Genomic DNA, 25,760 nt, shown 5'->3' with positions numbered 1-25,760 from the left:
TTGGCCTCAGGCTGAAGCCTCCTTCCCTTTCTCTGCGCAGCCCTGGCCCCAAGGGGCTAAAACGGCTCCCTGTCTGGCTTGGGAGGCTGGGAGGTGGATAACTAGGATGGGGAGGCCGAGGGGGAGGGAGGGGGCGTCTTGCGCAAGCGCACGCCGCTGCACGGACCGCCAATGCTGCTGCCTCCCAGAGCAGAGGGAGGCAGAAGAGGAGGGAAGGAGAAGAGGGGAAGGGAGGGGGGAGGCGGCACTTGGGCTGCAGCTCTCAACCAGAGGCAGTCTCTCTCAGCTCTCCGAGGGACCAGCAGAGGCAGCCGCGGAGTAGGATGCTCTGCGGGGCGCCCTGAGCTGGGGGCGCTTGAAGCAGCTTCGGGCACTGGGGCAACCGGGCAGCTTTCACCATGCATCAGTCCCTGACTCAGCAGCGGTCCAGCGACATGTCCCTGCCCGATTCCATGGGTAAGTCTAGCCTCCCTATCTACGGGCGGCGGCAGTAAGGGGTGAGTGCGCTGCCCTCTGGACTCCGAGCGCCCTAGTCGCCCTGAGAGCCAGAGAGCGGGAAGCGGGACTAGGGGGGGTCCACAAGCCCCAGAGTCAGGGTGGCGGACCAGAACCCCAGGGAAGCGGCCCGGTTGTGGCGGGGGGCGACGCGCGGATATTGGAGCGCCAAGCTTGCGGCGGAGTATCCCTGCCCAGGAGTGCGGGTGTGTGCGTGTTTGTGTGCGTGTGTCTACAGACTTGCAGCCAGTGGTAAATCCCAGCTGTCTGGGGATCAAAACACTTCCCTTCAACCTGCGCCTTCGCTTTCCATTCGACGCTCCCTCTTTGCAAAGTCCTCGTCACTTCTAAGAGCTCACGACTAAAGATAATTATTAGAAGCAGGATCCTCGCCCCCTCCCAACTCTCTTGAAGCTGCCTTAAAATTCAGAGCTGCAGAGATGATGGGGGGGGGTGCTGATTTGCACCTCTCTAATGGGGGTTTGCGCAACCCTGGGGGATGGGCGGGGGGAGGAGGGGAGGACTGGCGGGAGGGGAATTCCTAAGGAATCACTCAAGACAGCCCAGCCCTGCCGTCTGCAGTGCAGGATCAACATTCCTTGAATTTGATTCCTATTCTGTTCCAAATGCACGGAATGTGCGTGAGTGTGAAAAACACGGGGAGGGGGGGGTGGACAAGTGAGAGTGGGAGAAAGAAGACCAAGCGCGAGCCCGCTCATCTTCTGAAGTCGCGCTTTTCCTCTCACGGTGGTTGAAGGAGGAGGGGCCCCTTTCAACACCTTTTCTCCTAGAAACTGGGGAACCGCTACCTTTGGGCACCTACTTGGCTGTCCTCAAAGCTGTTATTTGGTAGTTACAAACAAACAACAACAACAAAAACAAACCCAGCCCCCTCAACTGTTAGACACCTTCCCAAGCCCTATGATTTCACTGGGCGGAGAAATTAATTTGGAGCCCAGGAGAGCAGGAGGGGATTGTCAAACCCTGATCCCACCTAATCTTAAAATTCGCCGCGGATACACTTCAACCAAATCGAATTCGCTCTTTCCAACTTACTTTATATCCCGCAAAATCCCTCCGACCCGGATTCCTGCCATTCACTCTGCTCAGGTTTTCTATGATGAATTTGCTGGAACATCTCAAGGGGAGGGGGCGGGGAGAAGATTGAATCTCTTATGCGAGCTCTCTACTGCCTGCAAAAGACATCATCTCAACAAAATTCGTTCACAGAAGGGTCCCCAGAAACTGTTATCTGCGGGATGGGAGAAAGATCCATATTTTCAATGGTTTTGCATATTCAGCATAAGATTTTGCTCTTTTCATTTTTTAGGACGTAGTTGTTTTGCAACGGGGCACAAACGAGACCAGAGTCGAATCTAGAGCCCAGCAGTACCAGACTCCCCCGCCCCCTCCTTAACCCCAGGGTTCTCTTGCTGTTTCTCCAACATGCACGCACACACACACACACACACGCACACGCACGCACACAGAATGTACTCCTTACCTTGGCCAGCTGTGGCGCCAGCACAGCCCTGGTTCCCCGACGCCAAGCTGTTGCTCCAGGGAGGGTTGGGTGGAGGAGGGCAAGGGTTCCTCAGCGACCATTCCCGCAGCGGGCAACCACCTGCAAATCAAGCCTCATCGCCCTGGCACATCTGACTGAGTGGGCATATGGAAGATCAAGGCATAAAGGGTTGCTACTTAACACACTGCACTGTGGGTTGGGGGAAGAAGACTAAGAAAGTTCTTTCTTGGACTCCCAAGGGCCCCCAGCCCGTGTTGTGTTTCTCAGAAGGTCTGCACAACAAGAAGCTTAAGTGGGCTTTGCCCATTCTCAACACTGTGGGAAAAGAATAGATTTCATAGGACGCGGAACCGGTGCCACGCATTCCGCTTTTTAAAGTCCGCAGACCTACAGCATGAGCAAATTCCTGAGCTGAGTGGTAACCCTGGGTTTCCAACAGTTTTGAACATGGGAGTCTCCCCGGAGTCCCCTGGCACTGGTCCCGCACAGTCCAGGCCTGAATCAGCGTCTAGGCTACTTAGGAGCTACTCCCACTTATCCCTGGCAATGCCACACTTCCCTTGCAGGAGGGGAGCGGGAGTGAGTGGGTGGGTTAGTGTTTCAGCCTCTATGGGCAGCATTTCTGAGGGGAGTCCCTTTACAGTCAAGACACAACCGCAGCCAAAACAATAAAAATTTAAACACACAGACACACACTACATCAAGGTGCCTGCACTCTATGTTTGCTGGCTGCCTGGGGATGAGCAAGACTCAGAGCGGAGCATGCGCTTGAAAATTATAAAGCCGGTAATTTGACTCCTGCGCCCCTCCATCCCCTTCTAGAAACCCCCTTCTCCATTTTGGCAACACTGCCCCCAGGCGCTAAGGCATCTCTATTACAGCAGGGCATTCCTTCCTTCCCAAATAACACATTTATAATTCACCGGGAGGCCTTGGCTGTTTCCTTTCAAAGAATTGACTAAGAGGGTAGAGGTGGTGGATTTCAGCACCTTTAAAGATATGTTTGGGAGGCTGGCAGAGCTTTGAAGCTCTTGTGTGGGCAGCCACCTGTTTGCACGGACTCTCAAAGCGGGGGACTTCCTGGGATCCATCCATGACCTGTGTGGCAAAGCAGATTCAGGTAAGCAAATCCTAATGGGTTTGTTTCAAAAGATCAACCCTGAGAATTAGCCAATCGTCAATAGCACAGCATACAGGACAGGACACTGAGCCTCCATCTTTGCTGCGCCCCAATAAAGATTACACACCTTATCTACTTTCTTGGGAGGGGGTAATCAAGAACATGTACAAGGTAAAACACAAGTGGACAGAGACAACATCCTGTGCTTTAAGCAGCCCACGCCTTATCTTGTCAGATACCTAGTCCTGGAACTGGTGGGCTGTGGACCAGACCCACAATTACAATTGTAATTGTAGCAGTTCCAGTTAAAATATTTACTGAGTATGGTCTCTAGGAATTTAGGGGCAGGAAATAATGGGTGAATGGAGCAGAAAGAGCTTGATCAAGAAAAACTTGGAGGAGGTGAATTTTGAGCAGGTTTCAAATGAAGGGAGGGACTCGGATTCAAAGACCGCAATGCAGGTGGGGGCTCTGATCAGGAGGAAAACCCAGAGGAGGGAGAAGCTGGCTGTATTTGGAAGAGTGGAGATAGCAAATAATTGGGTGCCTCTAGAGCTGAGCATCCTGGTCCTTGGGATTCTGGGATGGAGGTGGGGCACTGCAGAGAGGGAGGGCTGCAGTAGTTCTGCAGGGAGGCTGCTGGGTGGGGGGAAGCAATGCCATTGAGGAGATTTCAGACTCTAGGTTCTGTTGGTTTTAGCAGTTATTGTTTAAGCATAAATATACTGGGCACCAAAGGGATGGGTTAGTGGGAGATACTGGTATTGTGACACAGATGTCCAGAAGGCCTTCAGTTCTGGGGAGCCCTCAGTTGTACCCTATTTTTAAAAAATCAGTTCTATGAACCTAACCAATATTTATTTACACAATTCTTCCCAAGCCTTTTTAATTAGAAGGGAGATAATTTTGAGATGTTGCCCCTTGTTTATTCAACAAGTACCGACTGCTCACTAGATACTAAACACTGTGATAGGCACTGTTTTCAAGTACCTGCTGCTGTTTTTAATTAGCTCATAGTGTCTTAGTTTATGATGTGCTGGTTTACTAAGCAAAACAGGAACAAAACAATGCTACATGTTCACAGAAAAAATTGAAGGCAAACCCCAAATTGTACCTTAATTAGAATAAGATTATTTTCCTTCTAAAATTAAACAATCACCAGGAAAATGTTTTAAGCAAACATAATAAGCCACCTTTTAGGATCCCTGGCCACATCTTCATAGAACATACTATCCATATGTCTTGCTCTAAGTAGATGTCGATTGTATTAAGTCAAATTGACACTGAAGTTTAATTGAGGGGTGATTCTTCATTTTGAAAAGATTCACCCAGGAGCTTCACCAAGTAGTCAACTCCCCCAGTGCAACTAGAAAAAATTTAATTTTATACGACTGTGGGCCTTATAGTGTAAAATAAGGGTTGATGGGGGAGCGGGGAGGGACCAAGAACAGAAAATTCAACATAACGAAGGGAGCATTTTCTTAGCATTTTATCCAAAGCAAATCCTATTCTGGAGGTAAGAACCCTGTGGGGGTTGTAGGATCTTTGGGTTTCTCAACTGACTGAATTTTCAATTCTAAAGCAGAGGGGGGAAATAGATTTCCGAATGACACCATGCGGTTTGCTGAGTCACTTTTCTGACCTGGCTCCTGTGCTTTTAAGAGTTAGAGTGATATTTGCAAAGAAGACCCAGGAGCTGTGAAAATTAAAGGTCAGTTGGTGGAGAAGGAACAGGCTGGTGAAACAAACAAATTAGCAAGACCATGCATACACACACACTCCTCCAGTTTATCTGTAAGGTTACATGTTTTCCGTGTAAGATACCTTGTATCTATCCAGATGTTCCCTTACTCTCTTTTGCCAATTTGAGGCAGGGGAGGGCTAGAGATCCTGTGGGGGTGACAAAGGAGAAAGGAAGGCTTACAAGAATGGGAGGTGGGGTTGCTAAGTTTACATTACAGTCCTTCCCTTGAACCAACTTACAGATATTCACTAAGTATCTATCATCGAATAGACTTAGTGGCCTTGCTTTGGAGAGGAAGGATAAATAATCTTCAGATAAACAGAAGAAATAAATCCTATTCATCCCACCCACCCCACCCCTCTTTTATTCTCTTCCCAGCACCAGGCTGTCTGAATGGCTTACTTTGCTCATCATGCTTACTGCTCATCAGTTTGCCATTTGCATCCCTAATAGCCATCTCACACAAAAGCCCCTGATGTTACAGGTGTCTCTGGGCCTTTATGTTTTTCCTGGATTCAGGTCTCACTGGAGAGGAACCACATTTCCCAACTGTAACCTCTCTTCCCAGGGTGATTGGCACATTACTATATGGGTGCTTATAAAGGCTCAAACCACTTCTAAATTTTGATGTAAAATGGTCAAAGCACAGTACTATATAAAAAATGACCCTGATGAGTCACATCCCTCACTTTTGAGGCTGACGTCAGGGGAGACTGCCAGCCCCTCCCATCTCCGGTGGCTTGCACAGGGAAGACAAGATAGATGGTGGGGCTAACCCAGGGTGGCACTACTGAGGCTTTTCTTCCATACTGGGGGCGGCAGTGGGAGGATGTGTGCAGGAGGCTGCAAGGCCCAACATGGCACCCTCCCCCGCTTTCACCACCAAGGCCCTCCTGATTTTTCTTTCCCCTTCCCCCTTTTCTCCCTCCTCCCTCCTTATGGTGCAGTCTAGGCAGCATCTTTCTATCACTGCCTCTTGAGGCTGCAGTGAGGCTTCCCAGAATGACCTGGTCTTAGGAGCTGTCCCAAGGGATTTCTTTCAGGCTTCAAATGACAGTTAAGCCACCTGGGGCAGGCAACCCCATCATAAGACTCACCACTGCTTCATTCTCCCTACCTTCCATGCTTCCATTAGATAACCAGACTCTCATAGCATTTAGCATTCCCATTTGATTATTACAGCCACCCCCAACTCCTATATAGTAACTCCCCCCTGGGATTTCTTTTGAGGACCTCCTTCCCATGCCAGAGAAATGCCTGCAAAGTGTGAAGCAATGCATGGTTCCTTTAAAAAATTAAATTGAAAATTGAGCCTAGACACCATTTTTCTATCTGACTTAATAAGCCTGTTCTTGAAAAAAAATATTGGTTTGTGCTATCAGGTCTGATAAGCCCTGACTAGGAGAATGAGTTTCTCATCATTTATATTTATGTCATCCTCACATAAGCCTAAATGTGTATAAGTTATAATCTTTCCCATCTACCTCCCCCGATAGATATCTTTGTGGACTAATAGCCTCCAAACACTTACTTTATTACACACATTTGTTATGTGACAAATCTTGCCAATACACCATTTTAAAGTTTATACATGAGGTGGCAAATGTCAGAAATAAATGAAAAAGAATACCAGTACCTGGCTTGGTTCTGATATTTACACTGAAAATGAAATTTCATATCTCTAAGCTTATGAAAAAAACCTCCTTAGTTTCATATTGGCTTTAAAATATTTTCATTTAATATCTCCACACAAACACTTCTCATTCATCATATGCCTTATAATTTGGCCTAAAAAAACACTCTGCTAAGTGGGTATGACACATCTTTTATAGAATGCCAAAAGTACAAAACTTGTTTTGTTTTTATGTAACTGGTGAATTTTCTTCTGTTGTTTATTTTCAAACTGGAAATGTATTTTTTTATTATAAAGTGGCACCCAATGACCACAAAAACGAAAGCTCCATCTGTTCCCCATAATCCCACTCCCCAGAGATAACCCCAGTTACCAGTAGGAGTAGGAAAAAAACTAGTAAATTTTTTCTTTAAGTCACTCCTTTTGCTGGCTGAAATGAGCAATTTCAATTTCTCTGTATGTTTTCAGGAGCCTTCAATCGGAGGAAACGAAACTCCATCTATGTCACCGTGACTTTGCTTATAGTGTCTGTGTTAATTCTCACGGTGGGCCTTGCTGCAACCACCAGGACCCAGAATGTGACCGTTGGAGGTTATTACCCAGGAGTCATTGTAAGTATAGAAAACATAGGTAGGTCTCCATAGCTTGCTGGCTACAGAGATTCCTACTCTACTTTGATGGTTTTCAATTCTGTTTGAGTTTCTAGTGTTTGTTCAGATTTTCTCTTTATATCCTTCTGTATACAGAGAGGCAACTCTAACCCTGTTAAAAACTGTAGACTAAAACTCGGAAGAATCCCAGTGCCATCCCTAACTATGAGTGTGATCCTGAGCAGATCACCTTACTTTTTAAGACCTCTGTTTTCTAGTTTAGGAAATGTTCCTAATTAGCAGTGTTAACCTTTAGCTAAGATCCTTTCTCTGGACATCTGCTTTCCTATATATATTAGAGGTCATCTGACCTTACCTGAAATCTGAAGACCTTGGCAACTTGACACACTATGACCAACAGCACTATTCTTCAAAATGACCCTGAACTCCCATCAGGAAAAAGATGCAGGAGTTGTATGTGTGTTTATTCACTTATAAGGTATGTACATGTTCATTAAAGTTATACAAACATGGAAATTCAAAAATTAGATTAAAATGAAATAAATGATTTTTAATATCTTCTTATAAACATTAACTAAAATGTCACAGGATAAATATGTGCTTAGTGTGAAGTTTGTCAGTAAAGATAGTGGCTATAAATCCTTATTTCAAATAACCCTGCTAGATAATTGTAGATGTTTTTGACTGACTTCTTATCAGGTATGATTAACCCTAATCTTATTTGGTCACTGATTTTTATTGACCTCACAATGTGGCTGACAAAGAACTCTCCCTAGGAGTTAGAAGTATCAACTCTGCCATTTTCTTGTTGCTCATTTGTACTTATATTATTAGGATCATCTTCAATTTGTGATTTCTCAACAGTCTTTCCAAATTTCTTGTCCATATTGTTGGAACTACTTTAACTAAAACTAGATAATACAATCTGGGATACATAAATCACCCCACCATCAACCTTTTGCTGCTTGGAACTTGCCCTCTTCGAGAAGGATGGCTCACCTGATCATCTGACATTCACACTTATGGACGGTGCCAGTGACAGTCCATTTATTGACTATTAGTAATACTTAATTTCTTTCTTCTTATTTTAGACAAATAATAAATAGGAAACAGGAGTTCTAATGGTTACTTTCCATATTCCAGTGGATTGTTTTACCCACCTTCAAAGGACATCCAATCCACTTTGAAGAAAGTCAAATTCATTGCACTTAAAAATTTTCATTTGCCAGCCTGAGCAATGTAGGAAGACCCTGTCTCAAATATAAAAACAAAAAATCTTCATTCAGCTCTGTGGACACTGCTGTTGAACCCAAAAACCTAACTCTGGAGGTTGGATCATATTTTAAATATCAAATAGCTCCCTGATTGTAACTGCTAGAGAACAAGAAAGAAGTTTAGGACAGTTTATTTTTATTTTAGGAAGACAAAGAGGTCAGATATATTTTGTTGTTGTTGTTAGTTGTCCTCATGCACACGTGTGGGCACACACACTTATCTCTTTGCATCCCACTTCACCCCTGTGGAGAGAGAAGCAAAGGGTGGAGAACGGATTAAAGATGATGCCTTTGACAAGCCAGTGCTATGACTGACCAAGCCTGGAGCCTGTTGCCTAGGTCACCGATTCCATTCCACAGTTAGACTCCTCAATAGTCCTTGTGAGGCTGGGGCCTGATGTGGGGCCTGATGTGAGCTGCATCTCCCTCCAGCTAAAGGCTGCCAGGGGAAGTTCCTTTGAAGCTTTTGGTCAGGCAGGGCTACCCCCCAGCCCCAGCAGAGGGCAGGTGTCTAACAGACACCGGTTGGTGTTCTGTACCCTCTGAAAAACACATGATGTGAGAACTCACCCAGTCTACTTCCTGTGGTGAAGCAAGAAAAGCAGTCGTCAGCAGAATTGGGTTTTATTTTTAAACACAAGCAAAGTGAAGGGGAGGAAAGGAGGGGGTAAGAGAGCATTTTGGTGGCTTGGAAAAGCAATTCATAGGGTCTGTGTGACTTTGTGTGTTTCAGGTAGCTGCATTAGTAAAATATTTCTGACTGATGAGCAAATGCTCAAGCCAAGATTCACAGTCACGGTGGGTGAGGGGAAGGTATTTTCCCAAGAGTACAAACTACTATTCATGAACAGTGGCTATAAACCTTCCCTGTAGAATATCTGACTGTGGGTGGCTAGGTTGGAATATATTAATAAAGGAAGGAGGGAACGTGATTGTTGTTATTCAAGTACCTGATGTTCAGCTAGCATTGCAAGTTGAAGCAGTGGGGGCGAGTGTCTGTGTAGGTGTGGGTTTCACTAAAAGTTAACATGGAAGTGTTAATACAAGAACCATCCTACTGGACAGTGTGTCCCCACGGTTTAACCTTTAAAATTTTGCTCTCATAGTTCCTGTAGATTGTTCCTTTAAAATGGGTTTTAATTACAAAAAATTAACATGAAGGGGAGAAGATAACAGCTTGAAAAATCAAAAAATCCATTTGAGTTTATAAGTCAGATCATGTTATAACAAATACAAATCAGGACTCCTACCTCTAAAATAGTAAACACCTGAGAATCCAGATTCGTCTGGGAATGAGGAGCTTTCACTAATTGAATATTTTGGTTATTAGGGAGTTACTATGTAAACCCTAGACCAGTGGTTTTCCCCACCCAAGAAACTGGTGAAACTGGGAAAAATATAGATCTTTCCTCCCTCCCACAAGAGATTCTGATTCTGGGTGGGGCCTACAAACGTGCATTTCAGGAGCTTTTCATAAGCTAACCTTTGATTGAAAAAGTAATGCATGTTAAATCTACATTTTAATGAGCACCCCAGGGGAGTATAATTTTGGTGGACCAGCGACCACATGGAGAAATAAAACTTAATAAAACGTGCTTAGCAAGAAAACCAGAAGTATAATATGACATTTTAAGATTCTGCACTGTCAGATTGGTTACTTTTAATATAAATTACCATTGTATAGAATTTTTTGAAAATGTCAGGTAACTCTGAACCAGGCTATTTTGGAGTCTGGTTAAATGTGTTAACAATATATGAGAATTTAAAATTTCAAAACAGACAAATTAGGGAAAATTATTAGATTAAAAGAAACTTACCATACAGCATACAGTTCATTTAAATATTGATATCTCTGGCATTTAAAATATAATTCAATTTACATAATTGTCAAGTCATGTCAGACTATTCAGGGGCATTTTCATTTTGCCAACCAGATGCCACTGTATGGTGAGGTACATTATAACAGTGTGTTAGCTTCTCTACCTGAGCTGGAAAGTAGTATCATTGTTCTAAGACACATAAACACATTTTTAAAGACATAACCTTACAGGATGAACAGTAAGGTTTTAAAATTGGCAAAGATAAAGTGGCTAACTAAGGCTTTCACTGTTTTTGAATGTTTTGAAGACATATTTCATTCCAAAAGAGTTCTGGTGAGCTTTCTACTTTGAAGGCCTAAAAATTGAAGACCCTTGATTGGGTTCTAGCAGAAAACGGCAGGTGAGAGAGGTCTTTCCTTCCCTCTAATCCTTTTACCTCAGATCCAAGAGAATGAAGCTTCTAAATATGTTTCCCAAGCAACCCACAAGAAGGAGTGGGCCCACTGAGCAGAAGGGAAAGGCTTTCATTTCAGTAACTTCTCTCCAGTTGTTGTACTATTAGGTCCCTACTTTCCTGTTTTCTTTCAGGAGAAAAAAACAGGTGTTTCTGCTCCATTTCCTGGAAGGTGGGGGTCAGTTGATTGACAATCACATCAGAGTTACAGTGAAGTATTAGGAGACAGGGACAACAGGAATCATTCAAAACAGCCAGTAGTCTAAAACTTGTAGGCCAATGTGACTTCAGCTTCACTTGTGAAGATTCTTTTGACAATACCAATTTTTAAAATTAACTTGAATACTGAGGAAATATAAGAAGCTATGGATATTAGTTTTTGTGGTTTAGTGTGAATTAGGCAGAAACTTTTTCCATCTCTTATTGAAAATGTTTCTAAAATCTAAGTTTATTCTAAAATATAAATCCCTAATTTGAAGTATATTTTAAAATGAGACTTAAATCCTGATTTTTCTGGATAAGAGTTTTATAATGGCACAATTCATTGACTGTCTCCCATTACTTCTCTTTTGCCAAGATTGTCATAGTCCCATGAACAAGATTTGGATCTTTCTGCCTTGGTGCAGTTGCTCACATTTTCCCCAAATGTCCTTTCTGTTATCTATCTAAATGTTCTGTCCCATCCCAACTTACAGACATAGCGGGAACATTTCTCAGTTACTGGAGTCCACAGTGGTATCTACCATCTTTAAACTCTCTACTATGGATTCCTCCTATTTGTGATTCCTGGAAAATACTCATATGTTGCTCTGTGGCATCTGTTGGGCTATATTTTATTAGGTTTATTTATATGAGTCCATTATTTCTTATCTGAACACTTCAGCCAGGTGTGATTCCAAATTTAGACTATTTTTTATTTTAGAAAAATTATACAGTGCAAGTGCCATATATTACCTAGCACTCCAGCAAGGCTTTGAGAAGTATCAAGTACCATAATCAAATGTCTTCACATTTCTATAACAACGTATGAATTTTTACATTTAGTGGGATAAAGATTATAAAATAATCTCATATTAGCTCAAGGTCAGACTTTGCTACCAAGTTAGTTACCAGAGAACTCTTTTTGTTTTAAGAGCTTTGTGGATTTCAAGATTACAGAAAGGGATTGTGCACTGGTTTACCTAACTATAGTTTGAGCTCCTTAAGCCTGAATTTCATTGGTCTGAGTATTGTACCCCTTCCCAACTCCTAACTTCTAAATCACAGATCAAACACAGTGCTTGCTACAGAGTAGATTTCCAATAATATTTACCAAATGACTAATCCTTCTGAGCCTCAACCCTCTGTGTCTGGAGCAGTGGATGGGAATAGGCATAGGTGAGGAGGTGCAGTCCAAACAGAGCCCTTGAATCTGACTTTGATTTCTAATGATTTATCTTTTTTTCTTCCAAATATGGAAGGCAGCCAAAAACAAAGCAAACTAATTATTTGTTCAGGTAGTGGGGAATCAAGATGGAGGTCCAAAGGTCTGAACATTACATGATTCCATGAAGCTCTTGATGGGGGACCACACAGCTTACCTTTCTGAGGTCTGAAGAGAGCAAGCACTTTATTAGAAGTAGCTGCCCATTTTCAGGAAACTCTGTTGATTCAGTTTTGTTGTTGTTGTTCTTCTTCTTCCCCTTCATCTTCTCCTTTTCCTTCTTTCCAGCACTGGGGATGGAACACGGGGCCTGTAAATGCTAGGCAAGTACTTTACCACTGAGCTACATCCCGAGTCCTTATTAAAAAATATTTTGAGACAGGGTCTCATCTCACTAAGTTGCTGAAGGTAGTAGCTTCAGACTTGCAATCCTCCTGCCTCAGCCTTATGAGTAGCTAGGGTTACAGGTGTGCACAACTATGCTTGCTCAGTTCTTTATTTTCAGCTCTCCAACTTTTCCTCAAATAAGACTTCTCACTCCTTCTTTTCAGAGAACTTCTTCCCTAGGGGGCAACAAAGAGTCCCTTGTTACTTGGAGGTCACTATTCTAGTAACACTGGTCACAAATCCAGCAAGATGTGGCAAAAAGAACATTGGATATTAGTCAGGGACCAGATGACTAATCCTAGGCCTGATGTTAACTTGCTCTAAGAGTAGGCAAGTTCTCACTGTTCGCTAGTCCTCCATTTTCTCATCTGTCAAATGGGAATGATACCAGCTCTGCCAAACTACATAGCATTCCTGTGACCAAAATAGAGGGTAAGTCCTTTTTTAACTTAAAATGCTTTAAATGTAAGGTCTTTTTAGTGACATTGATGATTTCCTCAACCTATCATTCCAGGTAAGTGAATTCTTCCAGACATGACTCAGTGGGTTATTAATTCTGCCTACTGAACTGTGTCTATACTTTGAACCCATATAAAATGTCTCCTTCTCTGTGAAATCTTAGAGCTACCATTTATTTAGTAGCCTAACTTACGCAAGTATGTTACATATATTATCTTAGTTAATCCCTGTGTGGTAGATACTATTATGATTCCCATTTTATAGATGAGGAAACCAAAGCACAGGGTAGTTAAGGGACTGGCACAAGGTCACGCAGTTTACAAATAGCCAAGCCAGGGATAAAATACAGAATTCTTCTCTGTTCCTATAGCACTTTCTTTTTACCTCCCCTGTGGTCCTTAACCCATTGTTTGTCTGTTCCTTACAAGACTGTGCCCTCTTAAAAGACAGGGACCATGCCTTCTTACACATTTGATACAGAGGTACTCAGTAAATGTTAGAAGACTGAATGGTTTGGAGTGGAATAGAATGGAATATAAAGGAGGTGGGGGAACTAGATGAAATGACTGGCTGGCTGAGGATTTCCAGTTCTGGAGTGTCTTTTCTTTCTAGTCGGTTCCTCAAGGACTGGGCCCACTTCTTCTGGCCACTGCCATTGGAGAGTTATTTGAGTTTCAGGAATAATCAGTTTATTTGCTTCCTCTCTTAGGCAAAAGATTGTTTTTGAGGTTCAGGAGACATTTTATGAATATCTGTAGAAGCTGATGAACTGTTTGGGAAAAGGACTTATTTTTCCTGTAAGAAGCTGCATCCAAATTTCTTTCCATCTCCACAAGTGATCCAGAGTGCCACAAGCACAGACTATCCATGGAATTTCTTCTAAAAAAATAAAAGCTGTGGAACATATTGGAGGGGAAGATAAGATAGAACAGGGAAAGTCTCTTATCATTAAATAAAGCAAATAATGATAGGATTTTCCAGCTCATATCAGGTTAGAGTGGCTCAAAAGTTAAAGGACTTTAAAAATAGTAATAATAACCTCTAGATCAAAATAATATTTACTTGGTATTTACTGTGGTGCCAGGCACTATGCAAAGTTCTTTGAATGTGTCATTTTGGTTAATCCTCACACAGTCCCTATGAGGTAGCCACTTATTATGGAGACAGGCATAGATTAAGTACTTAATGAGAATCTTCTCAGTAGAGTCTTGGGTGGCATGGAAAATGCCTTTATACCCTTCAGCTTCTGTTTTCTAAGAGTGATTGCTTGCTTAGGATGCTGAGGCTGGAGGATCACAAGTTGGATGCCAGCCTCAGCAACTTAGCAAGGCCCTATCTCAAAATAAAAAATAATAAAAAATAAAATAAAAAGGGCCTGGGGTGTGTGGCTCACTGGTTGAGTATTCCTGGATTCAATCCTGCAGTACCAAAAAGAAGGAAAAAAAATGATTGCTCACTGAGTGACTCAACAGGAGTCCTTGGAAATTTGCATCCATTCTTGCCTTTCATTTTCTTTTGTTCTCGGGGTCCTGAGACAACCACTTAGTTCCCCTGCAGCACCCCACCAAGCCCAGCCCTTGGGTTCATTAAGTTTCCAGGCATCAGTGTAAGGCTTCAGGGCCTCAGACTGAAATAGATGCTCCTGTGAGCCAAGGTAAAGCTGCAGATGGAAACCCAGACCATTAGTGAGGCTAAAGAGAAATGTAACTACATTGCTGAACTTGTGTTAAGATTTATTGGTCCATTCTCACCACTTTTTACTTCTTCCATTTTCATCTTCATCAATAGCTATCGGTTAGTGATCATTTTCGGCTGAGACTGGCAGACTCAGTCCACTAATGGCAAAGCTGAGAGGGCAGTGGGATCTGCTACACTGAGCCATAATCCAAGCCACTTAGACAGGGAAATTGTTTTTCAGGGTTTTACACTGCCATTTCTATTCACCCTTTAATGAATGCTTTCTATCCATAAATGAAGCAGAGATGGAAGAAGAGGTGAATAAGTGCTAACATAAATTGCAGTGGGTCAACCACAAATATAGGCTTTCAAAAAAAATTCTTTTTTATTTTTATTTTTTTAGTGTGGGTTAAGGTGCTTGCTGATTTTTAAAGTACTTCCTGAGTTTGATTAGTACGCCAGATGCATCAAAAATTGCTATTGCAAACCTTTATACTATAACCCGTGCATCAAAGTGGAAGGTCCTTTTCAAAAACAGATAAAGATCAGAATGTAATGTGTGCTTTTCATCATTATATGTCTTGTACTGACTCACCAGTCACATGCTAGGTAATGGATATTGAAATTGAAATAGGCAGGCTCTGAAAAGCTATAGTTGACCTTTACTTTTAGTTGGGGGCACATAAGTTCTTTTTAGGTGTGATTCATTGTGACAAGGGAAAATTGACAAATGGTAGGAGAGAAAATACTTTTATTGCACATGCTTTATTTGTGTAAGTAACTGCATGTGGCTTTAGCAGTTACACTCCAGTTTTTTTTTCCATCATCCTGAATCATATCCAGGAGCCAGGATGATGTGGTGAAGCTGTCTTCCCACAGACTATGTATACCATGTTGCTTTTCAGCTCGGCTTTGGATCATTCCTCGGAATCATTGGATCAAACCTTGTTGAGAACAAGCGGCAGATGGTAAGTTTTCATCCCTATAGAATTCTTCTGAAAAGGTTCAACATTTATGTGGATAAGTAACATATCTCTTAAGTTGGCACAGATTTGGCCACAAAAGAAATTACTACTTTGTCTTTTTTCCTAAGCCTCTAGAGAATTTGTTTTACAGTGAGCCTGTGGTATGGGACTTGTTCTCATTTTGCCTAATGCTTCCTCAGTGGCCTGGCTAGTAGTCTCCTTAAGCCATGGGGATAGAATATTCTGGATCCTGTCCTTTGCTTTCCTCCTCACTCTCAAAGGAGTGCTCCAGCCTGTCAAGTCAGGCTGTCATCCTTGCCTGAAATACCTTTGCTTTTGTGATTTCTGCCATTGCAGTCCTGAATTATTAGTGACCCTCACATCTTCCTTTCTGACACATAATCTTTTGGGAAAGTTTTTACAGAGGGTTCCTGACTTTTAGGAGATTACTCTGATTAAGAAAACTAATGTACTTGGTGCACAAAAAAGACAAACTAAAATTGTGAAGCCAGCCCAAACATCTCCATTACCCATAGTCCAAAGTATGTCATAAGGTGGAAAGGAAGGATGAGTATATAACAGAAGGTGAAGCTTGGAAAGTTTAATGTCCTAATACCCTAATACTAACCCCTAAGTGCAAGCTGTTGTATTTCCCTGGTTCAGTGTAAGAAAGCTTTCTCCAGGACAAGAAAAGAAGGTACAGAGTGAATTGAAAGTATATTGCTGTTTTATAGACTTGTAAATCAAAGAACTTGGTGAGTGGTCAGAGGTTGGACTGATGAGACTCCCCCTGCACAAGTCTCTGTGGCATTGAAATTTTGATAATGGGGTCTATTTAACAGCAAGTTTAATCAGATAATGTAATGGCTCCAGGGACACAGAACTCTAACCATATGTTTTCCCCTAGCAATATGGAGAATCACCCTCGGGGGAGTTCTAATAGTTTTCTTTTTTCCATTTTACCTGGACTCTCCCCCATCCAGTTGTGTTTGCACTTTGGTTTTAAATTATTCAAAATAATGGGCAAGTTTTAATTGTATAGCTGATTATAGCATAGCTAATAATGCCAATTTCATGACATTGTTCATCCATTATTTACCAATTCTCTGTAGTGCTGTGAATTGAGATTTATGGAGAGAGGTTTCTGAACAACTCCCAAAGGAGATAAGTATTTCCTTCTAGCCTGTTGAAGTAGGGAGAACCCTAAGGTGGCCTTGACTTTGATTTTTTTCCTTCTCCTTGGAGAGTAGCTTGATGCCATGCTGTTTCCTTATCTTTCCCCTCTCAAACCTCAAGAAAGAAAAAATGAGGATTTTATCTAGTTCTGAGAGTCAACAAAGGCAGATGGTAGACCTAGGTAGCATGTAGGAAAGACCTGCCCCTGGAAACACCTTCAAATACCTCTGTACTGACATATTGGGTTGTAGTATTACCTTTATAATAGAACACAGTTATTAGGAAAATTTGTGTTACCTAACATCATTAGAGAATAGGGCAGTCTGGTTTGAGCAAACATTTTTTCTTATTTGAACGTTTCCATATATAACACACAGAATTGTTCAGTTTCAGAGACTTCAGCCTTTGTAAAATGTCCCTGACATTTAATTTTTAGTAAGTTGAATGTTGTTTTTCTTCAGTGAAGGAGAAGGGCACGTAGGACCTCAGAATCACCTTTGTGTTCATCAGGATTCACTATGCTGTCCAGCAGCAGTGTGAGGGGGTACAGATAGCAATGCAGTAGGAATTGGTAGACACCAGGTTTATCTATAGACTACGTGGAGACCATGGGCACACCACTTGCCTCACTGTGCCTTCATTTCCACATAAATAAAATAGAGGGTTAGAAGACATGATGTCAGTGGTCCAACATTTTTCTGAGTCTGAGGATGGAAGGGCTTCACAAGTCAAATTCCTCCAAGGACAGCATACTTGATACCAGCAAACCTCCTCTCCATTTGGTGCTCAGAGAGTGAATTTCTTACCTTTCTCTGAAAATGTAAAAAAAAAAAGTGCTTCAGTTGCCTCTTCTCTCTCTCCCCACTTAGCCCCACTCCCATTCACCCTGCATGACAAAAAAAAAAGAGCATCTCCATGGGGTGGCAGGCTAGAGTTGTGCTTTGGCTGGCAGTCTCTTGGGGATCACCCCGTCTCCAGAAACAGCAACTGTAGAAGGCTAACAGATACTTTTTGTTTTGTTCCCCCCTTGCAGCTGGTGGCTTCTATTGTGTTTATCAGCTTTGGTGTGATTGCAGCTTTTTGTTGTGCCATAGTTGACGGGGTCTTTGCTGCCAGACACATTGTGAGTATTATTAGCCCTGTGTTGAAGTGAATGTGTAGTACAGCAAGTTTCCGTTGAATGTATGCTGGACATTGAGTGCTGCGCTAAGTGCTTTGAAGAGTACACATGACATAGAAGGCAGGGTCTCTTTCCTCAAGAGCTGACAATTAGGATGAGAACACCAAAGGACACATAAGCTTCTAGAGAATCAGGTCTTAGCCAGGGATATAAACTCCGAAAGCCACAGTGGCTTATCTTGGACTCTCTTAGGGAAGGCTGCCCAGTAGTAGTAGGGCTAGATCTAGACCTTTGACTGTATGATTTGGAAAGGAAGACACATGGGGCTTGGGGTTGGAGGAATGGCTTGGAAACTAGTATTGCGGATAGGGAGAGAAAGCGGGAAACCACAAAACTTCCTGAAAGCATTGAAAGTTTTCATGGATGGCCTCCCTTGCAACAGCAAGAGCAGATGATGAGGACACAGTCATCTTTTCTCAGGCACTTGAACTCTAATGTTCCTACAACAGTGGTCAGAGATTGGTGATGTAATTGGGGATTTGGAGAAAGCCCAGAGCCAAAAGCCTCCAATCAGAGCCCAGTACCACAGTTCAGGTGCCAAACGCTTCCTGCTCTGGAGAAGCTTTGCCTTGAGTAAGAACCATTTTACTCCTGAGTCCCAAACCTGTGCTTCTTCTCTGGAGAGGTCTGGCTCTAAGGATATTCCCATTTAGCTTTCTATCAGAGTCCTTGCCCCTCTTTCAGTACTTTCTGCTTCACAGTATAGCAGATTTCTGGCACAAGGAAAGTTTCTCCATTAAGCAGAGTAAGCACAGGGCTTAGGACCCATAGTACTTTAAGAGTCCCACAAAAATATTATTATTTCATTTCAAATAAAAAGAAAAATGATGAACCTTTATTTATATATATATTATATATATTTTTCATATCTATATTTTTACATATATTTGTTTTTGTACCAATGCAGTCATAAAATGTAGCACATTTATAACAAGGGAAATATGATTTTTAAATATTTTAATGGAGAAAGGAGCTCAAAAAGGCAAAAGGACCTAAGCCTTAGGAAATCATAAAGTATGTCACAGACCAAAACCAAGCATGAGCCACAGCAACTTACTGAGCCCTCACAACAAACTCAGAGTCCTTTTTTTCCCAACTAAATCAACATTGAAAATGAAAATATCACATGAACTATTGGAAATTATGTTTTCTAAAACAATTGAATTAGAGCAAAATTATACTATCAGAATTTTAAAAATTCCATTTTTAGTGACTGGATAATTGTTCAGGTCATCTGAGGGAGTGTCATGTGTATGTTTAGGTCTGGGTTAAGACAATTTGAGACATCAGTATTTCAACTCCAACTTCTTCCCGGACCCTTCTCTCAGACAGAAGAGTCAGCCCCTCATTTGTCAAGATTAAAGAAATTTATATGGTCAATTCTGTTGCCCAAGCAGTCTCTGAAATGGCATCTCAGGACATAATTTCTGAGAAGGAGGGAAATATGGGATGAGAGAGAACAACCTCGGCCTGATTTTCTTTCAAGGCCAGGGATATAATACAAGCACCTCTATCAGACCCATCCCTTCAGATTTTAGCTAGGAACAGTCATCTTTTTCTTCATTTTTCCTCTTAAAAAGACAAATGACACATCAGTAACTCTTAACATCCATAATTCTACCACCACAGTGTAGTAATTCTTATTGTTTTTGCATTTTACCATCTGAATATATATACCTATTTTTGTAGCATGGTTTCAGTCAATCATAGCATGCATGCTATTTTGTATTCAACAGAAGCCATCTTAATAACACTAATTCCTTGTTTTTGTGTAGTGCATTTAGCTTTTCAATGTGCCTTCACATCTATTATCTCATTTGAGACCCACAGCAATCCTGTGAGATATGTAGGGCAGGCATTATTATCCCCATTTGACAAGCAGTATTCACTCTGAGGCAGTCTCCATGGCAACACAGGCCTAGAAGCTAGGAAGCCTGCAGTAGATTTTGATGGCATCATGAGTTAAAATGGCTTCCTTCTTTTCCCACCTTCTTTCATTTTTAATTTTTTTAAACAACTCTATTGAGAGATAGTTTATATTCTGTGTAGCTTACCCATTTAAAGAGTATAATTCAATGGTTTTTAGTATATCCATGGTTATGTGTAATCATCACTACAGTCAATTTAAAAGGATTTTTATTATCTAAAAAAGAAACCACATGCCTTTTATCTGTCTCCTCCTTATCCCCCCATTCCTCCCTGTCCCTAAGTAACCAACAATCCACTTTCTTTTTCTATATATACATCCGTATTCTACACCTTTCATATTAATGGAATCCTATAATATGTGGCCTTTCGTGATTAACTTCTTTCACTTAGTAGTTTTCAGGGTCCATCCAACTTATAGCAAGTATCAGTGCTTCATGTCTTTTTAAGACTTAATAACTTCCATTGTATGGATGTACTACATTTTATCTGTTCAGTCACCAACTGATGGATATTTGGGTTGTTTCCATCTTTTTTGCTATTGTGGATGATGCTGCTATAAACATTTGTGTTAATGCTAATATAAACATTTATGTACAAGTTTCTGCATTGGCATATATTTTGTTTTGATTTCCTTTCCATCTAGGAGTGGAATTGTTAGGTAATATGATAACTATGTTTAGTAGTTCGAGGAAATGCCAGATTGATTTCCAAAGTGGCTGCAATATTTGACATTCTCACCAGCAGTCTATGAGGATTCTTAAATTCTCTAAATCCTCGCCTACTCTCATTATTATCTGACTTTTGGATTCTAACTGTCCTAGTGAGTATGAAACAGTATCTCATTATCATTTTGATTTGTATTTCCCTGATACTCCTAAATGCTTTTGACTGTTGACTTCAGTGAAAGGCAATAGGTAAAAATCCAAATTCTATCTATTGGAAGTTTCCTGTAATGATCAACTACTTGCCTCTCAGTCTAGTCCCTCTGTACATCCTGCAGTTAGTGAATTGTACTGTTGCATTTGATTCAGAGATTTTGGATAAGGCTAGATAAGAAAATGTTTCTATTTACACTGCACCTGCCCTAAGACATCTGGGAGTCCTTATTGACATCCAAGAGTTTTGAGGTAGGAGTCTTTATTAATCTATGGTAATATTTCAGCCAACTTAAATGAAAGGCATTGGACCCTAGCACAGCTTAGGTGGGTTAGAGTCAGTGTGTCCTGTTATTGAAGCCGTTTAGCCTCATCTTGCCCTATTCCTTTGGCTTGGGTGAATCTGAACATCCTCTCAAGGCATACCTTCTCACAATCCCCCTGTGACTTCTCTCTCTGGTCTCATATTTCCTTCCTTTTCCATCTCCCTGCTATGGCCATTAACTCGCTGGGAAAGTTGCTTTACTTTCCTGTATCACAGTTTCTTTCTCTTCCAAATTTATATAATGGTAACCTTCCTTTCAGGGTGAGCACAAGGATGAAAGTAAGCAATGAGTGTGAACATTCCCTAAAAGATTCTGGCATAGAGTAGACATTCAACATAAAGCAATTTCCCTTTCCATGCTTTCCTGCATAAGTTGGTAGACCTGCAGGTTACAGAGTTTGCAAGCCCTGGCTGAGTGACCTTTTCTCACCTCCTAATTGCCTGTTCTTGCTTTTCTCCTGAGGCCTCGATTCAAAGAATAGCAGCCAGAGTCAGCAAATGGGTAGTCGCCATGCATACCTGTTTTCATTTAAGGCCCTTGGTGGCTGAATGCACAAAACCAAAAGGTTAGGGAGGTTATGACCAGTATATTAAGCCTCTTTTGCAGCAGAATCATAATGATTTTACCATTACCCAAACATGGAAAATAAACCCTGACAGCTGTGAACATGAGAACCCTTATTTCTTTCCAGCCTGACTCCAGGCTGAGCTAGGGCAATGTACTTTTAGAGCATTGAATGGCCAGGATATTCATTTAGAATCAGCTGGTGGAGAAGCCCTAGCTCTTTCATGAGGGTGCTGGCTAGGAAGCAGGAGGCACTTGGGTACCTGGAATAGGAGATTCTAAATCATGTGTGTGGGAAAAAGCAGCCACCAGATTGGAAATGGCAAGAGAAGTGGGGGCAGAAGGGAGAATGACAAAAGATAAATTCCCTCTGCCTGGGCACTTGGACAAAACCTCTAGGGTCAGTTTGCATAAACTATTATCCTGTCCTAACCTGCCTTTGGCAGAACCCCTCTACTGCTCAGGGATGTTGGTGAACAGCATCCCAAGGCTGCAGGGTTCCAGACAGCCCTGGATGTGTGTGTTCTTCCCTACCCCCAACACCTGAGAGCTCCCACACCAGGAAGCTGGCCAGGCCAGCAGTTAAATCAACTGTCCTTGAGCCCCTTGTTAGTTTTCTGAGCTTTAGCAGTATTTTTGAAGTTAACTGGCTTTATTTAATCTGTGTAGGTGAGTGAAAAATGGTTCAGAGTTCAGTTAAAATCTACAGCAGTCTCAATAGCTGCCCATCCTTTAGGGGCTTGCTTTCCTAAGCTCTTCCTTCTGAAAAAGCTGTGGAAATGACAGCAAGTAGTACAAGTCAGCCAACCCTAGACCCATCTGCAGGTGATAATGAGACCTCATTGTTGGAGCTGTGCTCTCTCAGTATGGGAGTGTAATGTCGCAGTAACCTGGAGTTTTGAATCTTGTTCCCTGGGGACTGCCTTCAAGAAGACAAAGACTAATAACAGAAAACCAGAGAGGAAATTTCAAGAAACTCATTTCTCAATCAATTTCCTAATTTCTTATTAACCAAGTACCCCAATAGCAAGCAGTTATTAGAACATTTTTGTCTGACCCTTACATTCTCAGGTTCCCTAGATGGGAGATTTCAGTAATTAACACAATCAACTGCCTCCTATGGTGTGTGTGTGTGTGTGTGTGTGTGTGTGTGTTTTGTGTGTGTGTTTGTAAATCTTTTATTACCAAGCAGAGCTCCTGATTTTTTATTTCCCAAAGCCAAAACCCCTTTGGTTTGCTGTTTCCCTTTCCAGGATCTGAAACCACTCTACGCTAACCGGTGCCACTATGTCCCCAAGACATCCCAGAAGGAAGCTGAGGAGGTGAGCCAGAATGAGGATGTGTGTCTTTACCTCCTGGGAAAGTCTTCTATTTTGCCTGAAACCCCCTCTCTTTAACTCATTTTCACAGGCCTATGATGTCCTGCTAGGTGCTTTAGCTGATTCGATCAGTTGGTCAGAGCACAGTGCTAATGAGGCCATGGTCATGGTCATAGGTTGGAGCCTTATGAGGCCTAATCAGATTTACTTTGTTCTGTGGCCACAGGCTGCCACTATGACCCCAGCCATCAGCCTGTCAGTATGTGGCTTTGATCCCAAGAGGGACAGATGAGTACACATGAGACAGATGAGGCCACAGAGCATGCTCCTCCCTGGTCTCTGTGAATGATGATTCAGTTACCTGGACTTGGTGCCCAGCTGGAAGAAAGGTGGGAATCCCACCAAAGCACAAGGCCTGGACTAAGCAGGCAGAGCCTGAGCCTTACACATAGAAAATGCCTGGAGGCCAAGTAGTAGCAACTGAGCAACATGGTTTATCTTGAATCTCTAGAGAGGTCCAGACTATTAGCCTGATCCCTCTCATAACACCCCCAAGAGACTCTCAAAATACTTGAGTAGGCACATGAGAGCATCTCTCCTGCATCATGAATCCCTCCTTGTATTCCATGATGCCTCACACAGAACTATAGGCAATGGCGGTAGCCACAGGTCATTTTTGGAGAGCTTTCATTTCAGTACACCATAATCCCTCTCCAACTCAGGGATCGCTTTGTATGAAATTCTACTTATGTTTTCAGGACTGTTGACAGTTTGGTACTCTATTATACTCAACTTGAAAGCCAGTCCCTCAAAGAATACTTATAAAAATGATAAATTAGTGATTGGGAAGAGAAGAGGGAGGCAAGTGAAGGCAAAATGGCTACTGTATTGCACAAATTCAGGGAAAGCCATTTTACATAAAAAAAAAAAAAACAATGTGAATGGTGCCCTGGAAGTTAGGCAGAGTGACAGACCTGTCCCCAAGACATCATGGCAAATACTTTTATTATGATTCTGCTATCCACTTACCTCCTTTTTCTTTTACCAACCACAAATTTATCATTGTTTTCTAACTATTCTTGGATTAGAAGGGAGGAATAGAAATGTGTATGTGCTAATAGTTTCTCAGAAAGGCAGTGAGATGTTGGATGAGAGACCCACTATAGAAAAGAGTGCCTATTTACTGTGAATATTTTCCATAACAAAGAAAAACAAATTTACAGGTACTTCATTGCATCTATAAAAAGAGAGAATCTGGAAATTTTCTTGCAAACAAGAGGTGGTAAAGGAAAATACATTTTTCAGTTTCAAAAAAATGTATTGCAAACTCAAAATGTGTACAATGTCTTTGCTATTTTCTTGATTTCACTGTAATGGCTTTCTTGTGTTACTTTGGTGACTGTAAAAATATTAATAATGACTTCCATAGGTTCACTTGTAACCCTGGTCCCCCTAATCCTATTTTTCCTATGTAAGGTCATAAGTTCCTCAACCAAAAATTCTCCTTCCGCGAGGGTTATGAGGAACCTTACCCAGGCAGCTAGAGAGGTACTATTGTACTTCAGAGTGCATGTGATGGCCCCTCCGTCTTCTTTCCCACATGGTCCTCTTTCCTCCAATACCCTAATTTTCCCTTCCCTCCTGTCCATTCCTCTGTCTGTCCTTCCATCTATCCTTTCTCCTCTCCATGTTCACCATTCAGGGATGGGGCACTGAGGGCTATGGATGAGGTTAAGCACAAGCCCAAGCTACACAGTGACTTGCTTAATGCACAAGTCTAGCCACCTCCCCACCCAGCCCCATCCCTCTCATGTGTGGGTGTGTTCATTTCACAGTCATCCTTACCATCTCCATCAGTCACTAACTTGCATTTCCAATCTCAGAGGGTCCTTCTTCTTGTGCAATGCTAGCTCATGTTTTCATTGCTATGTACCCTCAGGTGAACTGCCCTCACCTCAGCCGTGGATTCTGCACACCTCGCATTCGGGGTAACACCTGCTTCTGCTGTGACCTCTACAACTGTGGCAAGTAAGTGTTGAGCCTCCAGCACAGGAATAACAGTTTGATCAAAATAGGCACTAGAAAAGCCAAGGGTGGCAATGGGTGTGTGGTAGGGATCAGAGAAGTAGAAGACATTGGTCTGTCAAAAGGTTTCAGCTAATGGTCTTCTCTGTGCCAAGCATTGTGTTAGGTATTTTCATGTACTTGACCTCATTTAATTCTTACCCATGAGTTATGTAGAATTGTCTCCATTTTGCAGTTGGGGAAGGCACATGCCCTGCAAAGCTTAGAGGAAAGCAACAACTAGCCCAAGTTCACAACAAAATTGAACTATAGAAGTAGGAGTTGAATCCAACTCTGTGTCCAAGTTCAACACCATTCAACAAATAGTTAAGCACCTTCACTGTGTCTGGACTTGTTCTGGACACTGAAGATTCAGCAGCAAACAAAGCAAAAGTCCTTGCCCCATGGAGCTTCTATTCTAGTGGGGAGACAGTCAATAATCATACAAATATGTAATATAATGCAAGTTTGGTGATCAGCTCCAAAGAAAAATAAAGTAGGAGAGGTAGAAAGCTCTTGATGACGCATGTGTGTGTGTGCACATGTGTGTGCATGCATGCACACATGCTATGTTAGAATAGCCAGAGAAGGCCTCTTTGAAAAAGTGAGTGTTTTAGTCAGCCTTTGTGTCACTGTGATCAAAATACATGACAAAAACAATTTACAGGAGGGAAAGTTTATTTGGGGCTCATGGTTTCAGGGGTCCCAGTCCACAAATGGCCAACTTCATGGCCCTGGAT

At 42.1% G+C, this 25,760-nt stretch overlaps 1 protein-coding gene across 2 annotated transcripts in view; it reads left to right on the top strand.

Moving 5' to 3' along the window:
- Positions 1 to 243: 243 nt before the first annotated feature.
- Tmem255a (transmembrane protein 255A) overlaps positions 244 to 25,760 on the top strand; it is a 63,044-nt gene continuing 37,527 nt past the window's right edge. The window contains exons 1-7 of one of the 2 annotated variants that reach the window (XM_046420924.2): positions 244 to 456; positions 6,986 to 7,128; positions 15,528 to 15,590; positions 17,797 to 17,886; positions 22,891 to 22,959; positions 24,433 to 24,504; positions 24,896 to 24,984. In XM_046420924.2, coding sequence (XP_046276880.1) covers positions 399 to 456; positions 6,986 to 7,128; positions 15,528 to 15,590; positions 17,797 to 17,886; positions 22,891 to 22,959; positions 24,433 to 24,504; positions 24,896 to 24,984 — 584 coding nt within the window. In that variant the 5' untranslated portion in view covers positions 244 to 398. The remainder of the gene's footprint in view (positions 457 to 6,985; positions 7,129 to 15,527; positions 15,591 to 17,796; positions 17,887 to 22,890; positions 22,960 to 24,432; positions 24,505 to 24,895; positions 24,985 to 25,760) is intronic. The other variant, XM_046420925.2, reaches the window with a different exon arrangement.

The sequence above is a fragment of the Marmota monax genome, unplaced genomic scaffold (genome assembly GCF_021218885.2).
Source record: "Marmota monax isolate L192 unplaced genomic scaffold, Marmota_monax_Labrador192_F-V1.1 WCK01_AAM20220418_F8-fsc00155, whole genome shotgun sequence".
Lineage (NCBI taxonomy): Eukaryota > Metazoa > Chordata > Mammalia > Rodentia > Sciuridae > Marmota > Marmota monax.
Note: the sequence above shows the minus strand (reverse complement) of the source record. Positions and strands in the feature narration are given on the sequence as shown.